Consider the following 22,584-nt stretch of genomic DNA (forward strand, 5'->3'; position numbering starts at 1 on the left):
TCCCATAGTAATGAAGGAGGATGAATCTGGTAGTTGTCCTGACTCCCGTAGTAATGAAGGAGGATGAATCTGGTAGTTGTCCTGACTCCCGTAGTAATGAAGGAGGATGAATCTGGTAGTTGTCCTGACTCCCGTAGTAATGAAGGAGGATGAATCTGGTAGTTGTCCTGACTCCCGTAGTAATGAAGGAGGATTAATCTGGTAGTTGTCCTGACTCCCGTAGTAATGAAGGAGGATTAATCTGGTAGTTGTCCTGACTCCCATAGTAATGAAGAAGGATGAATCTGGTAGTTGTCCTGACTCCCGTAGTAATAAAAGAGGACATATCAAGTAGTTGTCCTGACTCCCGTAGTAATGAAGGAGGATATATCAGGTAGTTGTCCTGACTCCTGTAGTAATGAAGGAGGATATATCAGGTAGTTGTCCTGACTCCTGTAGTAATGAAGGAGGATATATCAGGTAGTTGTCCTGACTCCCATAGTAATGAAGGAGGATGAATCTGGTAGTTGTCCTGACTCCTGTAGTAATGAAGGAGGATATATCAGGTAGTTGTCCTGACTCCTGTAGTAATGAAGGAGGATATATCAGGTAGTTGTCCTGACTCCCATAGTAATGAAGGAGGATGAATCTGGTAGTTGTCCTGACTCCTGTAGTAATGAAGGAGGATTTATCAGGTAGTTGTCCTGACTCCCGTAGTAATGAAGGAGGATATATCAGGTAGTTGTCCTGACTCCCATAGTAATGAAGGAGGATATATCAGGTAGTTGTCCTGACTCCCATAGTAATGAAGGAGGATATATCAGGTAGTTGTCCTGACTCCCATAGTAATGAAGGCCCCTCCATAGGCATTCCCTCAACCCCAGTTGACACTGTTATTTAAAGAAACGAAAATCAAATGCTCCTTGTGAGTTGTGTATTCAACACCGGATGATGTTTGTTGACTTTATTTAACCTATACTGACAGTATACACTGACTGTACAAACATCAGGAACACCTGCTCTTTCCATGACAGACTGACCAGGTGAATCCAAGTGAAATGTATGACCCCTTATTGATGTCACTTGTTAAATCCACTCCAATCAGAGTAGATGAAGGGGAGGAGACAGGTTAAAAAAAATCATTTTTAAGCCTTGAGACAATTGAGACATGGATTGTGTGTGTGTGCCATTCAAAGGGTGAATGGGCAATACAAAATATTTAAGTGCCTTTGAACAGGGTACGGTAGTAGGTGCCAGGCACCCCTGTTCGTGTCAAGAACTGCAACGCTGCTGGGGATTTCACACTCAACAGTTTCCCGTGTGTATCAAGAATGGTCGGCCATCCAAAGGATATCCAGCTAACTTGACACTACTGTGGGAAACATTGGAGTCAACATGGGCCAGCATCCCTGTGGAACGCTTTCGACACCTTGTAGAGGCCATGCCCCGACAAATTGAGGCTGTTCAGGGGGCAAAAGAGGGTGCAACTCAATATTAGGAAGGTGTTCCTAATGTTTTGTATAATCAGTGTACGTTGTCTATGGAAAGTAACACCGTACATGCATTTATCACAAAATTACTTTTAATGGCAAGACAATCAATCCACTCCAGTCAGCAGAAGTTCATCTTCAGCTGTTGAGAAAGTGCTGTTCAAAAGAATTATGCAAAAACAAAGCTAACTACTTTAATCGATGATCTCAAGGAGCTGCTCTTTACTTTGAGGTCTATGCATTTTGTGATTGAGATACAACACACAACGCTGTTTTTTGCTATATTCAAGTGTAAAAGCCTGTTATATCACACCTAGAAAGAAACAGAAGAGTTTCGTGTTTAGCCAGTCCCTTTGCAACTTATAAAATAACATTATGTTCGGAGTGATAATTTATGTTTCAGATTCCTCCCAATCCACCCCTTAAAACAAACAGATTTACAGTTTGTTCTCATTATTTGCTCTACTATAACCCTGTTCACAATCTATAACAACAATAATGCGAGGTATAGTATTAAGGTGACCTATCTATAACAACAATACTGTGAGCTAGATTAATAGGGTGAATGGTGACCTATCTATAACAACAATACTGTGAGCTAGATTAATAGGGTGAATGGTGACCTATCTATAACAACAATACTGTGAGCTAGATTAATAGGGTGAATGGTGACCTATCTATAACAACAATACTGTGAGCTAGATTAATAGGGTGAATGGTGACCCATCTATAACAACAATACTGTGAGCTAGATTAATAGGGTGAATGGTGACCTATCTATAACAACAATACTGTGAGCTAGATTAATAGGGTGAATGGTGACCTATCTATAACAACAATACTGTGAGCTAGATTAATAGGGTGAATGGTGACCTATCTATAACAACAATACTGTGAGCTAGATTAATAGGGTGAATGGTGATCTATCTATAACAACAATACTGTGAGCTAGATTAATAGGGTGAACTGTGACCTATCTATAACAACAATACTGTGAGCTAGATTAATAGGGTGAATGGTGATCTATCTATAACAACAATACTGTGAGCTAGATTAATAGGGTGAATGGTGATCTATCTATAACAACAATACTGTGAGCTAGATTAATAGGGTGAATGGTGACCTATCTATAACAACAATACTGTGAGCTAGATTAATAGGGTGAATGGTGACCCATCTATAACAACAATACTGTGAGCTAGATTAATAGGGTGATCTGTGACCCATCTATAACAACAATACTGTGAGCTAGATTAATAGGGTGAACTGTGACCTATCTATAACAACAATACTGTGAGCTAGATTAATAGGGTGAACTGTGACCTATCTATAACAACAATACTGTGAGCTAGATTAATAGGGTGAACTGTGATCTATCTATAACAACAATACTGTGAGCTAGATTAATAGGGTGAACTGTGACCTATCTATAACAACAATACTGTGAGCTAGATTAATAGGGTGAACTGTGACCTATCTATAACAACAATACTGTGAGCTAGATTAATAGGGTGAACTGTGATCTTCAGTATCGATTCTTCAATACCTTCATTTTCAATTGCACTACTAGAGAAAATGGTGTACCTTTACATAAATCCAAGCACCGTTACAGCTGATATTTCTTGTACTGGGGTGATAATGATGTTGTAGAGTACATTACAGGAGAGCACATTGTCCAAGGAGAGCACATTGTCCAAGGAGGAGAGCACATTGTCCAAGGAGGAGAGCACATTGTCCAAGTAGCAGAGCACATTGTCCAAGGAGGAGAGCACATTGTCCAAGTAGCAGAGCACATTGTCCAAGGAGGAGAGCACATTGTCCAAGGAAGAGACCACATTGTCCGAGGAGAGCACATTGTCCAAGGAGGAGACCACATTGTCCAAGTAGCAGAGCACATTGTCCAAGTAGGAGACCACATTGTCCAAGGAAGAGAGCACATTGTTTGAGGAGAGCTTCTCATCTGGCCAGGATAACTAGTGCTTCTCTTGAGTTGACAGATGTGGATAAGACACATCTGTAGACAGTCCTGGCATCTTAAGAGAGGTCAGCTGTTTCTGATACACTACAGCCAATCCCAATTCGCTCCTACCCCTTCTCCTTAGCTCTAACCTTTTGATATTGACAATTATTTTAATGACTATTTAATTGGCAAAGTTGACAAACTCAGAAATGCCCAAAACAAACTGTGAGCCATCATATTCATGGTTGAAAAATTGTTATCCATCAATATTGACAAATCACCTGGCATTGACAACTTAGATAGAAAGCTACTGAGGATTGTAGCTGACTCTATAGCCACTACTATCTGTCATATCTTTAATCTGAGCCTAGAGGACAGTGTTTGTCCTCATGCCTGGAGGGAAGCCAAAGTCATTCCGCTACCCAAGAATGGTAAATCATTCTTTACTGGTTCTAACAGCTGACGAATAAGCTTTCTGCCAGCTCTTAGCAAACTTCAGGAAAAAATGGTGTTTGACCAAATACAATGCTATTTCTCTGTAATATAATAAACAACAGAGAAGGGCACTCAACATGTACTGCACTGACACAAATGACTGATGATTGGCTGAAAGAAATTGATAATAAAAAGATGGTGGGAGCTGTATTCTTAGACTTCAGAACAACCTTTAATATTATTGACCATAGCCTGTTATGGCTTTACATTCTTTACCATAGGATGTAAAGCCATAACACATATTTGGTACAAATCATTCCATAAGTTCTAGCTCTCAGCTGAATCAGGTAATGAATGATGTGGCTGTTGAACAAGTTGAGGAAACTAACCTTCTTGGTGTCAACCTAGACTATAAATTGTCATGGTCAAGACATACTGATTCAATTGTTGTAAAGATGGGGAGAGGAATGTCTGTGATAAAGAGATGCTCAGAATTTTTAACATCACAGTCAACCAAAAGCCCAGTTTTATCTAATCTTTTGACTATTGCCCGGTGATATGGTCAAGTGCTGCAAAGAAGAACCTAGAAAAGCAGTAGCTGGCCCCGAACAGAGCAGCACATCTTGCCCTTCAATGTACTCTGAGGGCTAATGTCTACAGTATGCATGTCGGTCTCTCTTTGCTCAAAATAGAGATTGACTGCATCAATTCTTTTTTTTGTCAGAAATATTAATGTGTTGAAAATTCTAAATTGTCTGTATAATCAACTGACATATAGCTCTGACAGAAATACTTACACCACCAGACATGCCACCAGGGGTCTCTACACAGTTCCCAGGTCCAGAACAAATGAAAGGAAACGTACAGTATTATATAGAGCCACGATTGCATGGAACTCCCTTCCCTCTCATATTGCTCAAGTGAACAGCAAACTTGGTTTAAAAAAACAAATAAAGCAACACCTCTCCCCCATGTGACCTACACACACACACACACACACACACACACATTATTATTCTTTAGTTTTATTAAATGTGTCTTTAGTTGTAGTTTATATTTAAGTCTGTAATGTCACTAATCACGTTTCCATCCACAGTTTTTATGAGGATAAAGTCATACCGTACAAAAAACAATCATGACAGTTGTGAAGAAAACAGGATGTTTCAGTACAATTTTATAAATGCCGACAGATCATTTGTTTGTTCGACATGGTGGGATCTTTTTGTGTCTGTACAATTAATTAGGCGAGAAATGGCAGTGGAAACGCCTTTATGCGCAAATATATCAAAGTCAACTTGGAGTCTTGCAATGATATGGTATGTGATCCTCCCACTACAACTCGGGAAACCATGCAATTTATTAGGCTACAGATTAAATAAGTTATGATGAACTTCACAGGGTGCTGAAAGTGCACAGTGATCTTGATGCTCCTTTCCAATAACTATCGAGGGTCCTTTTCTGGTGACATGATGATCGATGCTTGACTGCCATTTGACAAATAAAAATATTCTCGCTCTTATCCATCATAATCTCATCATTGTAGACTAGCCTACCCGCACAGCCCACCCGCACTGTATCTGTGAGCTGTAGGCTAGAGCGCACTGCCAAGACCAGAGTACGCACATTAACGCAACAGTGTTTGTAGTAAGTAAAGTTAAAAATGCGATGGAAACACGTTGAACTTAAAAAATGTATTCTGTACATGAAAACTTATGTGAAAAAGTAAATTGTCATCACGCACTGATTTTTATCCGCAACAAGTCTATTTGGTGGAAACACACCACGGGTGGGAAAATGAGCATGTTTTCTTTATGCGGATTCTAGAATATTTGCATGAAAATTTGTCCTCAATTGGATGGAAACCTAGCTAGTGTTATTATTTTTAAATGTATGTAAATTATAGTATTTTTGTCTGTAATGTCTTTTTTTCGTTGTGTGTCGAACCCCCGGTAGACTAGATGTCACCATTGGTGTCGGCTAATGGGGATCCTAATGACATCATATCATATAACCCTTTGATGTTTGCAGACCTGTAAGGTGTAAACGATAGGATGTTGTCTCCCCCGCTACGCTGCTTATAGAAATGCAGACATGGAAGAGTTAGGGCCAAGGGGAAGAGTTAGGGAGCAAACTGGCCCCAACAGAGAGTCTGCTGAGAAAAGGGGGGTGTAGGCCAAGCAGGGTCTTGCTATACCCCCCGCTCCATCCAGGTTTGGTTGAATCCTAACAGGCTATACTTACTGGGGGATGAATTAAACCTCACAGCACTGGCTTCTAGTCACATCAGTGACTCATGCTCTTTCTTTCTTCCACTAACTCCTTGTATCTTTATATTCCACACAGCTCAGGCAGGCTTGGCTGCTCAGGAACAGTTTGGAGCACCAGATGCAGCAGCAGCTCGCGTTCAAACAGGTTAATATTCAAGGTCCACTAACACCCATCAATACCCATTGCCCTTTGTTGCCAATGTAGCTGGCAAAAGAGGAGACGATACCGGCTGTCCTCCCCTGTTCTTTCCCAGTTCCAGCCTCTCTCCTAGGGGCTGTATGGCGGGGGCTTCTCGTCGGGTGGGCAGTAAGGTGGAGAGTAGCACGGGGGGACCAGGGAGGACCACATGTGGCTGGCCCCCGACTGGGACTCATCAGACAGGCCAGAAGAGTCAGGGAACATCATGCTGGAGCCCTGAAGAGACAGGAGGGGGAAGGTGAGCCGGGGTTGAAACAAGACAGGCGACTTGAGTTTGTACAGTACTCATCCTATGGTCAAGCAGTGAGGACAGAATCATAACACCATTGACATAAACTCGTGATCTCCTCAAGAGTTGGAGCTACCCACACATAGTTTAAGTTAATCTTCAGTCCTAATGAATTATTCCTGTTAGTTGTGGCTTTCTGGGGGGTAATGAATGATGGGTATTAGTAGTTTATTACCTGCAGGTCGTAGGCAGTATAGGGTGGCAGGTAGGGGGCATTGCTGTAGTAGCAGTTGAAGGAGGAGGTGCTGGGAGCTGGAAGCTCTGTGGAGACAGGGGCTGCTGGGAGGGGCTCTGACTCACACGAGTCAGGGGTCAGCATGGGTGTCTGTCCAAAACACATACAGATAGAATGAGCAATACTGATACCTGTGGTCCATGGTGTACACACACACACGCACACACACACACACACACCACACACACACCACACACACACACACACACACACACACACACACACACACACACACACACACCACACACACACACACACACACACACACACACAACAATGATTGAGGAAGGGCCACGCTTAGGGCCGAGGTGCTAGGTTTTCATCTTGAGCAAACCCTAAGTAAATCAAATGCCTAAAATGACTAATTAACATCATTCAACCTTTTTAGAATGGTTGGGCAACTTTTTAAGAATTGTTAGTTTCTGCCCACCGGGTTACTATCTTATATCATGTCTGCTCCTCCATCTCTGGGTCAATGTCTTATATCATGTCTGCTCCTCCATCTCTGGGTCAGTGTCTTATATCATGTCTGCTCCTCCATCTCTGGGTCAATGTCTTATACCATGTCTGCTCCTCCATCTCTGGGTCAGTGTCTTATATCATGTCTGCTCCTCCATCTCTGGGTCAGTGTCTTATATCATGTCTGCTCCTCCATCTCTGGGTCAATGTCTTATATCATGTCTGCTCCTCCATCTCTGGGTCAGTGTCTTATATCATATCTGCTCCTCCATCTCTGGTATATCATGTCTGCTCCTCCATCTCTGGGTCAGTGTCTTATATCATGTCTGCTCCTCCATCTCTGGGTCAATGTCTTTTACCATGTCTGCTCCTCCATCTCTGGGTCAGTGATGGGTCTGGGTCTGCTCCTCCATCTCTGGGTCAGTGTCTTATATCATGTCTGCTCCTCCATCTCTGGGTCAGTGTCTTATATCATGTCTGCTCCTCCATCTCTGGGTCAAATAAGTCCAATAAATACATTTAAATTGATTCAGCTTGAGGTTTGCACGTTTGGGACTATCCCATTGCTTTCATTATACCGCGTTAAACTCAATCAATCGCAGCTCAAGTATTTCAAACTATTTGACATAACTAGGTAGGAGCGGCAGGTAGCCTGGCGAAAGGTTGCTGGATCGAATTCCCGAGCTGACAAGGTATAAATCCGTCGTTAACCCACTGTTCCCTGGGCGCCGTGGATGTCGATTAAGGCAGCCGTCCTCACCTTTCTGATTCAGAGGGGTTGGGTTAAATGCGGAAGATACAGTTCAGTTGAATGCATTCAGTTGTACAACTGACTACGTATCCTCCTTTCTTTCTTTAACTAAGTACACTATATACGTCCCAGGGTCATATTCATTAGGCACCAAATGGATGAAAGCTGACTGAAACTGGGAGGGAATACCTGAACTAGTCCAATAAGAACCACTTTCTTTCGGTTTCCGTTGAAAAACACTTTAAAACTTAATGCTAGGGTGTGCCCTAATGAATACAACCCAGATATGTCCTGCTGTTCATCTCACCATGTCCTTGAAGCCTCCCAGCACAGCGGCGGTGATGATGCCCAGGAAGAGAGCGATGATGTTGAGGATGGTGACGGACCACAGCAGGTGATAAAGGTGTACCACATCCTCGCAGCTCCCCACCTCCGTGTACTCGTGGTAGCCCCCCATCAGCTCCACACGGCTGGGCCAGTGTGTGGGAGAGGTGGGTGGACGAGATCAGGAAGGACAAAGAGTAAAGACATACAGAAGTAAGTAAGAACCACCTACTTGAGACGCAAGGCTAAAGAGAAAAGTGTAATTTGTACCACATTCACTGTGTATTTAATTATTTGATAGAAAATGACAACAGAATATAAATACATGAACATAAATTGGCCCTTGGCTGTCAAATGGAGTTGAAATGGAGGAACAAGCTACAACTACTAGAGAGTAAGAGCTGGGGGACAGGTAGGTGGACTGGTCTTCATGCAGGAGTGATACACTCATTCCCATAGTCTTCATACACTCATTCCCATGGTGTGTTCCAAGCAAGAAGACTTCTACACAGCTACTGTTAAAATCAATCACAACAACAGAAAATGGGTTGTTAATGAGTCTCAAGGGGCTAAAAGAAAGGGACCTACTTCCAAATCATGGACGTTTTCCTAAACTTTTTCAAAACATCTTTATTCGCATGTCCCAAAAGAGGATGTTCTCTGAAACATAAGTCCAAAAAAGTTTTTAAAATGTCATTTTCCCAACGGTGCTGACCTTACAGCAACTAAAAATACACTAAAACAGAACAAGGGTAAATACGTGAGGTAAACAAGGAAATAATCAAAATAAGAAAACAATCAAATTGAGATGAGTTAAGCTGCCTCTCAGACTGCAAGATAATATCAAAATAATCCTGTGATGACAGAAGTTGGTGAAAGAGGCTTGGGAAACTCACTTGCCACAGTTGTAGAGGTCACAGCAGTAGCAGGTATTGGCTTTCACACGTAGGTTACAGGTTGCACGGGATGCTGTCTGGCAGTGAACCTAGATTTCACACAGGTAGTCACTGTTATCACACAGTACAGCATATGGATCATGCTCTCTATATTGGGAAACTGATGGATTTTAAACTCTCAGGCAATGTTTAAACCACTTTAAGGCAACTTTTTAACTTTAAGGCAACATATTAACAACTTTAAGGCAACCTTTCAACAAAGTGGTGATATGAGTGTGCACTTACGTCTTCATAATCCACAGAGGATTTTGAATTGGCGTAGAAATCACAGCGGCCGGCATAGTAAGGTCTAAGGTCCTGGAGCGTAACAAAACATACAAACATTTCATCCTACTGTTTAGGTTTTACACATCACTAGAGAAGAAACGACAGCATCAACCACACCAGCAGAATACACTGCAACAACACAAGATTAAAATTCACTTATGTCATATAGTTACTCTATACGTAAGTAACCAGTATGTAATTAATACTTTCTCATGGAAAATACAGAGAAGGTACAAAAACAATGATATAATTAAGCAATAACGCAGGAGGGGGTGTGGTATATAGCCAGTATACCATGGCTAAGGGCTGTTCTTAAGTACAATGCAACGCGGAGTGCCTGGATACAACCCTTAGTCGTGGTATATTGGCCATATATCACAAACCCCCGACGTGCCTTATTGCTATTATAAACTGGTTACCATCGTAATTAGAGCAGTAAAAATAAATGTTTTGGTCATACCCGTGGTATACGGTCTGATATACCATGACTGTCAGCCAATCAGTATTCAGGGTTCGAACCACCCAGTTAATAATTGAAAATAATTGGCAATGGTCATATTATATATTAAATCAGTTAGTAGTGTGGTTACTGTGTAATAACACCAAAACATTGATATTCCATATGACTGCATGTTAAACTGCATTAGAGCTTGGCTTATTGGCTCTGCTTGGTACTGCTACTCACTATGTGTCTGGCTGCAAACACCCCATCCACAATGGCACAGCAGAAGGCAGCCACCACTCCAAAACTGATGAACACAATGGACGCCACCAGCTGTAAGAGAAACAAAGAGTGAGGAGAGAAACAAAGAGTTATCCACTTAAACCTTAGTCTTATTACCTTCCACTGGAAAGTCACCTCAGGGGAAATATTCTCATTCCATGAATACATTATTGTGTTTGTTGTTCTGCATCTAATGTTGTACATGATGTATTATCTACTACATGATGTATTATCTACTACATGATAATGCCTGAGAAGCCAGTGTTTGGAGGATATATTGGCATGGGTGTATATCCTCCAAACACCAGCTTCGAGGGCATTACCACTTTTACGGGTTACCAACATATTCAAATAATGATTGACATATTTTCATGAAAAAGGTTATTTTGATAAATTTATTCGTACTATTTCATCCTTACACAAGATATAGTCCCGACACATCTAGGGTTGCTTCCCAAGCCGGCTGGTTGTTGTTCTATCAGTTCGGTTGCCAGAGACGCGACCCAGTCATTCAGTCTTTTTGTTCTGTATCTATGGACGCGACCCAGTCATTCAGTCTTTTTGTTCTGTATCTATGGACGCGACCCAGTCATTCAGTCTTTTTGTTCTGTATCTATGGACTCGACCCAGTCATTCAGTCTTTTTGTTCTGTATCTATGGACGCGACCCAGTCATTCAGTCTTTTTGTTCTGTATCTATGGACGCGACCCAGTCATTCAGTCTTTTTGTTCTGTATCTATGGACTCGACCCAGTCATTCAGTCTTTTTGTTCTGCATCTATGGACGCGACCCAGTCGTTCAGTCTTTTTGTTCTGTATCTATGGACGCGACCCAGTCGTTCGTTCTAAATGTTCCATTGCCATGCTGACTGGCAACATTCTTTTCCCTTGCTTGCTAGCTAGCCAACTAAGGCTAACTTACAGTCACGTCAAACAGTGCAGACAGAATAATGGCAAAGAAGCTGCATTTGAATTTGTTTAAGCTGTTTTCTAGTGACATTTATTTGGATACATCCATAACAATGAGGTAATGAGGCGCGATTTCGCCTGGCATAGAAAATGTGCTCACTTGTCAGGACACTATTGTTCAGAGGAGATAGCCAACAACACAGCTAACACTATCACTTCAAACTGAAGCTGGAAAGACTGCAAACTAGTTGCACTTCGTTTCGTTTGACCTTTTTCAATTGACATTTCTTTTATATATATATATATATATATGGCTGAGAAACGGCTGCCTGCCTGTCAATCCTGTCCTAACTCCAACAAGTTCATTACTATGGGACAGCTGGAAATCGAATTTGAATATTGAAACAATGTTGCAAATGTCGCAAAAAAGGTATTAGGTGAACAATAGGTAGGTAAAGAAATAAAACAACAGTAAAAAGACAGGCTATATACAGTAGCGAGGCTATAAAAGTAGCGAGGCTACATACAGACACCGGTTAGTCAGGCTGATTGAGGTAGTATGTACATGTAGATATGGTTAAAGTGACTATGCATATATGATGAACAGAGAGTAGCAGTAGCGTAAAAGAGGGTTTGGCGGGTGGTGGGTGGGACACAATGCAGATAGCCCGGTTAGCCAATGTGCGGGAGCACTGGTTGGTCGGGCCAATTGAGGTAGTATGTACATATGTACATGAATGTATAGTTAAAGTGACTGTGCATATATGATAAACAGAGAGTAGCAGCTGCGTAAAATGAGGGGTTGGGGGGTTGGGGTGGGCACACAATGCAAATAGTCCGGGTAGCCATTTGATTACCTGTTCAGGAGTCTTATGGCTAAAAACTGGTAAAAACTGTTGAGAAGCCTTTTTGTCCTAGACTTGGCACTCCGGTACCGCTTGCCATGCGGTAGTAGAGAGAACAGTCTATGACTGGGGTGGCTGTGGTCTTTGACAATTTTTAGGGCCTTCCTCTGACACCACCTGGTATAGAGGTCCTGGATGGCAGGCAGCTTAGCCCCAGTGATGTACTGGGCCGTACGCACAACCCTCTGTAGTGCCTTGCGGTCAGAGGCCGAGCAATTGCCGTACCAGGCAGTGATGCAACCAGTCAGGATGCTCTCGATGTTGGATGCTCTCGATTATCTACTACATTATGTATTATCTACTACATTATGAATTATCTACTACATTATGTATTATCTACTACATTATGTATTATCTACTACATTATGAATGATCTACTACATCATGTATTATCTACTACAGTATTATCTATTACATGATGTATTATCTACTACATTATTATCTACTACATCATGAATTATCTACTACATTATGTATTATCTACTACAGTATTATCTACTACATCATGAATTATCTACTACATTATGTATTATCTACTACATTATGTATTATCTACTACAGTATTATCTACTACATCATGAATTATCTACTACATTATGTATTATCTACTACAGTATTATCTATTACATTATGTATTATCTAGTACATTATTATCTACTACATCATGAATTATCTACTACATTATGTATTATCTACTACATTATGTATTATCTACTATATTATTAATGATCTACTATATTATTAATGATCTACTATATTATTACTTATCTACTATATTATCAACTATCCATTACATTATGTATTATCTACTACAGTATTATCTACTACATTATGTATCATCTACTGCATTATGTATTATCTACTACATTATGTATTATCTACTACAGTATTATCTACTACATTATGTATCATCTACTGCATTATGTATTATCTACTACATTATGTATTATCTACTACAGTATTACCTACTACAGTATTATCTACTACATTATGTATCATCTACAACAGCATTATCTACTACACTATGTATCATCTACTACAGCATTATCTACAACAGTATTATCTACTACATCATGAATTATCTACTATGTTATGTATTATCTACTATATTATGTATTATCTACTATATTATGTATTATCTACTATATTATGAATGATCTACTACATTATGAATTGGAGTTGGAATTATAGGTAACTTCAATACCTGCTTCTAATTTAATGTGGCATTGTAGCTGTTGCAGGTGCCCTATGATAGTGTGTGTATGTGTGTGTGTGCGTGTATGCATGATGTGTTTGTGTGTATTCACACATGAAATGTGTTCTTGCGTATGTGCGTGTGTTCCTATATGAGTGTGTGAGGACACGTGTAAACCAAGTCACTGAGAATGCAGCGTGCCCTGGGTGTGTGAGTATGAATGTTCCCGGTGAGGAGAGGGGGTGGGGGTGTATATTGGGGGTGGGCACAGGACAACAGTGATAGAGTGCTCTGACTGTCACCTCGGTCCTGCGGTGCCCGCCCCACGTGGCATAGTGCCCAGCTCTTTTCAGGCACCACTACCCTCACCCTCAAGTCCTTTCACTGCTCAAAGAAAGACAGCATGTATTCAATGACATATCACCCCACCCTTTCTACAACACTCTACAGCCCTCCCTGGGAGGAGAGGAGAGGAAGGAAGCAGTAGCCAGGGACACCACACATTCAAAAGCAACCAGCAACTGCAGGGACTTGGGTCTGAGCCAAGATTCATTCCATGGGAATATATTCCATCTATGTTTGGCAACATCAACAACAACAATATTTCCACATTTTGACATTGTCTAAAATACATGTGTGGATGGTGCCAGATATATCCATATGTTGTCCACTGTATTATGTGGGAGGAATGCACTAGGGTGGCAACAGCTCCACTGTATTATGTGGGATAAATGCACTAGGGTGGCAACAGCTCCACTGTATTATGTGGGATAAATGCACTAGGGTGGCAACAGCTCCACTGTTTTATGTGGGATAAATGCACTAGGGTGGCAACAGCTCCGACTGTATTATGTGGGATGAATGCACTAGGGTGGCAACAGCTCCACTGTATTATGTGAGATGAATGCACTAGGGTGGCAACAGCTCCACTGTATTATGTGGGATGAATGCACTAGGGTGGCAACATCTCCACTGTATTATGTGGGATAAATGCACTAGGGTGGCAACAGCTCCACTGTATTATGTGGCAGGAATGCGGTAGGGTGGCAACAGCTCCACTGTATTATGTGGGATAAATGCACTAGGGTGGCAACAGCTCCACTGTATTATGTTGGATAAATGCACTAGGGTGGCAACAGCTCCACTGTATTATGTGGGAGGAATGCACAAGGGTGGCAACAGCTCCACTGTATTATGTGGGAGGAATGCGGTAGGGTGGCAACAGCTCCACTGTATTATGTGGGATAAATGCACTAGGGTGGCAACAGCTCCACTGTATTATGTGGGATAAATGCACTAGGGTGGCAACAGTTCCACTGTATTATGTGGGATAAATGCACTAGGGTGGCAACAGCTCCACTGTATTATATGGGATGAATGCACTAGGGTGGCAACAGCTCCACTGTATTATGTTGGATAAATGCACTAGGGTGGCAACAGCTCCACTGTATTATGTGGGATGAATGCACTAGGGTGGCAACAGCTCCACTGTATTATGTGGGATAAATGCACTAGGGTGGCAACAGCTCCACTGTTTTATGTGGGATAAATGCACTAGGGTGGCAACAGCTCCACTGTATTATGTGGGAGGAATGCGCTAGGGTGGCAACAGCTCCACTGTATTATGTGGGATGAATGCGCTAGGGTGGCAACAGCTCCACTGTATTATGTGGGATGAATGCACTAGGGTGGCAACAGCTCCACTGTATTATGTGGGATGAATGCACTAGGGTGGCAACAGCTCCACTGTATTATGTGGGATAAATGCACTAGGGTGGCAACAGCTCCACTGTATTATGTGGGATGAATGCACTAGTGTGGCAACAGTTCCACTGTATTATGTGGGATAAATGCACTAGGGTGGCAACAGCTCCACTGTATTATGTGGGATGAATGCGCTACGGTGGCAACAGCTCCACTGTATTATGTGGGAGGAATGCGCTAGGGTGGCAACAGCTCCACTGTATTATGTGGGATGAATGCACTAGGGTGGCAACAGCTCCACTGTATTATGTGGGATAAATGCACTAGGGTGGCAACAGCTCCACTGTATTATGTGGGATAAATGCACTAGGGTGGCAACAGCTCCACTGTATTATGTGGGATGAATGCACTAGTGTGGCAACAGTTCCACTGTATTATGTGGGATAAATGCACTAGGGTGGCAACAGCTCCACTGTATTATGTGGGATGAATGCACTAGGGTGGCAACAGCTCCACTGTATTATGTGGGATGAATGCACTAGGGTGGCAACAGCTCCACTGTATTATGTGGGAGGAATGCACTAGGGTGGCAACAGTTCCACTGTATTATGTGGGATGAATGCAATAGGGTGGCAACAGCTCCACTGTATTATGTGGGATAAATGCACTAGGGTGGCAACAGCTCCACTGTATTATGTGGGAGGAATGCACTAGGATGGCAACAGCTCCACTGTATTATGTGGGATAAATGCACTAGGGTGGCAACAGCTCCACTGTATTATGTGGGATAAATGCACTAGGGTGGCAACAGCTCCACTGTATTATGTGGGAGGAATGCACTAGGGTGGCAACAGTTCCACTGTATTATGTGAGATGAATGCACTAGGGTGGCAACAGCTCCACTGTATTATGTGGGATAAATGCTCAAGGGTGCTTTGGATGTTAGTTGTTTACTGCTATTTGCTCCTCATCCAGCCCCCTGTAGTTTCTGTGTGTTAAGGCTGTCACACTACACACTCATTATTCATTTCGGGAGCTATGGGGAGTGGCTATGCTCCTGGCACCACCCTTCGTCTGCAGTTCCTTCTGTACATTCCTGCGTGGACATCTGTCCTCCTCCTCTTACACATGTCTATTTCCGGGTGCATCTCACATGAAGCCCTAGGAGCTATTTTCTGATAGCCAAGCTAAAACCCCCATGAGCCAACTGTGTCATTCTGCTAGAGAAGGTAGCTGTGGGTTGTGTGCCCATGCCACATGAAGACCGCAATTTGGATGTAGTCTATGTCAAGTGAATGCAGCTTAAATAATTGGATTGGGTTATTGGTGGTGTATGTCTGCAGAGAGATATAGAGCTGTGGCATAGAAACTGATACGGAAGTGCAGGCGTAATATAATTCCTCTTACCATCTGCCTCTTGTTTTCTATCAGATGGGCTCCGATGATTCCCAGAAAGGAGCCAAAGCCCAGCTGAAAAAAGAGCAGACTGTTGATAGGGCGCCAGTGGAACTGGAATAAATTAGGAAATTCATTTGAATCAGCAATTACAACACAACACTGAGTCCCTCAGGATCAGGAAATGGCCCTTCCATTCGGTTCACTCAAATGACCTTTCCCCAGAAATAATAAAACGGCTCTGTTCAAATACTGTAGAAATGCATCCTCCCTTCCTTGTTTCCTTGAGGTAAGTAAAAATCTATAAATGATTGCATAAGTGTCCAAGATCACCACCTTATTACTTTCATCAATCAAACAAATTCATGGAAGTAATCACAGGTCTGTAACAGTTTACCCACCTTTTGCCGAAAAAAGGCATTGAAAGTATAGGGTGCGTTACTTTTTTCACCACGACCGGTGATCAGAGTTTACCCACCTATTTTTTACCACTACATCACTGGTAGGAAGGTAAGGAAGGATGCATTTCTGAAGTATTCGAACAGGGCCCATATATATGATCGTGACATTGATCACTTAGTAAGATACATGTGGTGAAAGTACAGCCAGTCTCAGCTCTATTCACACAAGTTCACAATAACAATTATCTTGATCTATCCTAGCCAATGCTGTTCTTAAATATCTGGCCTACTATTGTATCTGAAATTTGATTCACTGGTCTTTCTTCAGAAGAATGACCATAGTTGATTTATTCTTAGAGACAGCCTAATCAACATCCACTGTCACGCCCTGACCTGTTTCTTGTGTTTGCCTCCACCCCCTCCAGGTGTCGCTTATTTTCCCCAGTGTATTTATCCTGTGTTTCCTGTCTCTCTGTGCCAGTTCGTCTTGTATGTTTTTAAGTCAACCAGCGTGTTTTCCCTATGCTCCTGCTTTCTATTTCTCTTTTGCTAGTCCTCCCGACTCTGAACTGGTTATGACCTTTTGCCTGTCCACGACCATTCTCTTGCCTACCCCTTTTGGACTGTCAATAAATATCAAATAATCTAACCATCTGCCTCCTGTGTCTGCATCTGGGTCTCGCCTTGTGCCTTGATAATCCACACTGAATAGAATAGAACAAAGGACATTTATTTTTACTGTTAGGGAGCTTCTTCTTTAGAACTTGTTATAAGCATGTATGAGTCTTTATAATGGCTTAGAATAAGGCTTACAATATATTAGTATAAGCTCTATAGGACCACCACTGTTGCTTTCTTCTGAGGCAGAATGCTGAGGGTTGAATAGATGGGGACTCTGAAGCCAATTTATGGATGATGAGTACATGTTTCATCCTCCAATGACAAACATGCTAAATAATGAATGTGGGGGAAATGCCACCCTCTGAGAGACCATCATAAATGATCACTCAAAAGCAGCTAAAAGAGAGCTTACATCAGCCAGAGCATATTACCCTGGATGGTATGCAATACTCTTTTCAGAAACACTTAAAGTTACTTAATGTCTGCAGGCATAACGCACTTTAGAGTAGAAAAGAATAGAGTAGAACAGAACAGAGTATAATAGAATAGCATGGTATAGAATAGAGTAGAATAGTAAATCTGTGACGGAATTTGTTGTTTATAACTAATTATAATAATAATAATAACAATAATAATATTATGATAGAAGCATGTATAAGCATGTATCAAATATTTATAATGTATTATAAGAATCAAGCTTTTAATATGTTATGTCGCTCTGTGTAACAACATTTCATCTTTCTCAAAATGGCTGGTATTTAGTCAGGATCGAGAGGATGATAAGCCATTACAAGAGGGTCATATACTCATGACAAATCTTGTGATGCATTATAGTGTTACCCTCTTCTCGTTGAGGTATGACATATCGCTAAGACTGTAAGATGTTAGACTTCTACTTACAATGACTCCAGGGTAGTAGCCACCGACTGTGATATTCTGTGTCCTGGTGGTGGCTGCCAGTCCAAAGATAAGGATGAGTACAGACACAATGAGCAACATCATAGTGACCATGATGGACTTCCGTTTCCTCTGTTTGAATGATCCTGGAAGACAAACACAGCGTTAGACAATATACCTGTATATACCCTCAATATACCTGTATGTCCCCTCAATATACCTGTATATACCGTCAATATACCTCTATATACCCTCAATATACCTGTATATACCATCAATACACAGTGGTGGGAAAAGTACCCAATTGTCATACTTGAGTAAAAGTAAAGATACCTTAATACAAAATGACTCATGTAAAAGTGAAAGTCACCTAGTAAAATACTACTAAAAGTCTGAAAGTATTTGGTTTTAAATATACTTAAGTATCAAAAGTAAATGCTAAAATTTACTTAAGTATCAAAAGTAAAAGTATAAATCATTTCGAATTCCTTATTAAGCAAACCAGACGGCACAGATTCTTTTTTATTTATTTATGGATAGCCAGGGGCACTTTCCAACACTCAGACGTAATTTACAAACAAAGCACCACCTAAAAAAAAATCTAATTAACAATAATAATTGGTACCCTTCCCCAGATCTGTGCCTTGACACAATTCTATCTCGGAGCTCTACGGACAATTCCTTTGACCTCATGGCTTGGTTTTTGCTCTGACATGCACTGTCAAATGTGGGACCTTGTATAGACAGGTGTGTGCCATTCCAAATCATGTCCAATCAATTGAATTTACCACAGGTGGTGTCCAATCAAGTTGTAGAAACATCTCAAGGATGATCAATGGAAAAAGGATGCACCTGAACTCAATTTCGAGTCTCATAGCAAAGAGTCTGAATACTTACGTAAATAAGGTATTTCTGTTTTTTGTTTTTCTACATTTACAAACATTTCTAAAAACCTGTTTTCACTTTGTCATTATGGAGCTTTGTGTGTACATTGATGAGGAAATGTTTTAATTTAATCAATTTTAGAATAAGGCTGTAATGTAACAAAATGTGGAAAAAGACAAGGGGTCTGAATACTTTCCGAATGCACTGTACCTGTATATACCCTCAATACACCTCTATATAACCACAATATACCTGTATATACCTTCAATATACCTCTATATACCCTCACTATACCTATATGTACCCTCAATACACACTATATATACAAAACTATATGGACACCCTTTCAAATTAGTTGATTCGGCTATTTCAGCCACACCCGTTGCTAACAGATGTATAAAATCGAGTACACAAACATGCAATCTCCATAGACAAACATTGGCAGTAGAATAGCTTTACTGAAGAGCTCAGTGCCTTTCAACGTGGCACCGTCATTGGATGTCACCTTTTCAACAAGTCAGTTTGTCAAATTTCTGCCCTGCTAGAACTACCCCGGTCAACTGTAAGTGCTGTTATTGTGAAGTGGTAACTCATAGGAGCAACAACAGCTCAGCTGCGAAGTGGTAGGCCACACAAGCTCATAGAACGGGACCGCCGAGTGCTGAAGCGCATAGCGTGTAAAAATCGTCTGTCCTCGGTTGCAACATTCACTACCGAGTTTCAAACTGCCTCTGGAAGCAGCGTCAGCACATGAACTGTTCGTCGGGAGCTTCATGAAATGGGTTTCAATGGCCGAGCAGCCACACACAAGCCTAAGATCACCATGAGCAATACCAAGGATTGGCTGGAGTGGTTTAAAGCTCGCCACCATTAGACTCTGGAGCAGTGGAAACGCGTTACCTGGAGTGATGAATCACACTTCACCATCTGGTAGTCCGACGGACTAATCTGGGTTTGGCGGATGCCAGGAGAACGCTACCTGCCCAAATGCAGTGTCAACTGTAAAGTGGTAAAGATGGTCTGACACTGTTTTTCATGGTACGGGCTAGGCCTCTTAGTTCCAGTGAAGGGAAATCTTAATGCTACCGCATACAATACATTCTAGATGATTCTGTGCTTCCAACTTAGTGGCAGTTTGAGGAAGGCCCTTTCCTGTTTCAGCATGGCAATGCCCTTTGCACAAAGTGAGGTCCATACAGAAATTATTTGTCGAGATCGGTGTGGAAGAACTTGACTGGCCTGCACAGAGCCCTGACCTCAACTCCATCTAACACCTTGGGGATGAATTGGAACGCTGACTGCAAGCCAGGCCTAAAAGCCCAACATCAGTGCCCGAACTCACTAATGCCCTTGTGGCTGAATGGAAGAAACTCCCCACAGCAATGTTCCAACATCTAGTGGAAAGCCTTCCCAGGAGTGTGGAGGCTGTTATAGTAGTAAAGGGGCGACCAACTCCATGTTAATGTCCATGATTTTGGAATGAGATGTTTGTTGAGCAGGTGTCCACATACTTTTGGTAATGTAGTGTACCTATATATACCCTCAATAAACCTCTATATACCCTCAATATACCTCTAGATACCCTTAATATACCTCTTTATACCCTCAATATACCTTTATATACCCTCAATATACCACTTTTTGGGGATTGTACTAATATAGTTTTTGACAGTAGTATTCCTGTGTAAGTCATAATACACTCCTCTTCAACTGATAGGGCAATATCAATAGGAGTGTATTATGGTTAGCTGTGTAATAAACCAAGGATTCTAAAGCCTTGATTAAACTAACCCTGTTGTTCCCCTTGCTCCATTCCATTCAAAATGTATGCATGTGTAGTTAAAATATATTATCATCTAGACATTGATAATTTGTTTCTCATTATTAACATTATCGATTCTATGTGACGATTCATGGTAGCATACATTTTTGATAATACTGGCTTTCCCTAGTATTATTTTGTCTTTAAGAACATGATTTGGGGTATTTAGAATGCTATATAGTTAAAGAATTGCACATAACAAGACTATTTAAAGAACTAAATTTCGACAAAAATGAAGATCCTTATAGTCCTAAGCGCTCGATTTGTCGTGTCGAATCAGCTGCACGTGTTGTTATAACCATGTAATTAATGAATGATTGCATGGTAATAACATCTTATATAACTACTTTGTAAGAAACACAAATACAATGTAACGTGCCGTGGGTGTGTGAATGTTGTTGGCAAAGTAACAAATACATAATCGTTTTATCTAATGCTGCATGGCTGCACCTGCATTGGCCTGAGCAGAAAGAAGAGAAATATACTGTATCTATCTAATGTAAACTAGCGGCTTTCCCATATTAATCAAGAACTTCCCTGCTCGTCTCAAACACATTTAATTCCCACAGAGTTAGTATTACATCCTATCTATTTATCCTGACAATGTGACAAATTCTACCTTTCTTCAGGATTTTGACAAACCCACAAAAAAGAAAAACAGTTAGCCAGTCCAATGTAACCTACAGTAGCCATACTAGCCTGTAGGCTACAGACAAAAATATATTGCACCAAGTAGCCTGTCATTTTTGCTGTAACCATGCGGTTGACCTCGCGCACACATACTGTACCTATAGGAGTTTCTGTCAAAATTATTCCGGCTTGTTGATTCTGTACAAGAGGCATTTTCTAATTAACCGCGGGAGCTGAATATAGGCCCAAAATTATGATTCAAGGTTAAAAACTAGACACATAACAAGCGGAACAAAAAGGTGTTTACTGCTAAGAGCTAATGCACGCGTGACATTTGATTGCAGTGGCATTCTCTAATAGCAGACCTCCCCGCGCCACGACCGTGGCTGTCTCTTTTATATCAGTGTCTATTGACATGTCCACTCTACTGTCTTCATCCGTCGTGAACCGCGGAGCGTCAATAGGTGCACCGTTTTACGCATGCACCACGCTCCAGTCACAGTCACACACCCGCCAGTCACACTCAGAACAATAACTAATTTAAATCAGTCCTAAAATCATCGTAGGCTTATTTTATCTAAATGTATTTGCTTAACATTTTCATATAGCCTACTTATAGCCCAAATATATATATGTATTTAGTTTCTTCTTTTTTGTATTCGTTTTTATTATTGTTATATACAGTCATTAGTATATAACCGTTATTTTGATCAGACAGGAAGACATTAGCTGATAAAAAGGCTCATAATAAGCAAGAGTGGAGTAGGATAGGATAGCGATTTGGAGATGTTCGAGCGCCACCCCATGTCAACATTCAAAATTGTTACATCAACTCCTATAATCTTCATGGCCTAACCTCTGGGCCTAATATAGTAATCTATTCATT

At 41.3% G+C, this 22,584-nt stretch overlaps 1 protein-coding gene across 1 annotated transcript; it reads right to left on the minus strand.

Annotated features, from left to right (window-relative positions):
• Positions 1-902: 902 nt before the first annotated feature.
• Positions 903-22,168, minus strand: tmem255a (transmembrane protein 255A). Its single transcript, XM_014199050.3, has 10 exons — positions 21,857-22,168; positions 18,365-18,507; positions 16,455-16,517; positions 10,297-10,386; positions 9,570-9,641; positions 9,285-9,373; positions 8,977-9,048; positions 8,372-8,534; positions 6,795-6,944; positions 903-6,546 (listed from the first exon to the last, which is right to left on the minus strand). Exons 1-10 carry the CDS (start codon positions 21,909-21,911, stop codon positions 6,400-6,402), a joined length of 1,044 nt encoding a protein of 347 aa, XP_014054525.1. The 5' UTR covers positions 21,912-22,168; the 3' UTR covers positions 903-6,399.
• Positions 22,169-22,584: the final 416 nt, after the last annotated feature.

This window comes from Salmo salar, chromosome 05, assembly GCF_965601325.2.
Source record: "Salmo salar chromosome 05, fSalSal1, whole genome shotgun sequence".
Taxonomy (NCBI): domain Eukaryota; kingdom Metazoa; phylum Chordata; class Actinopteri; order Salmoniformes; family Salmonidae; genus Salmo; species Salmo salar.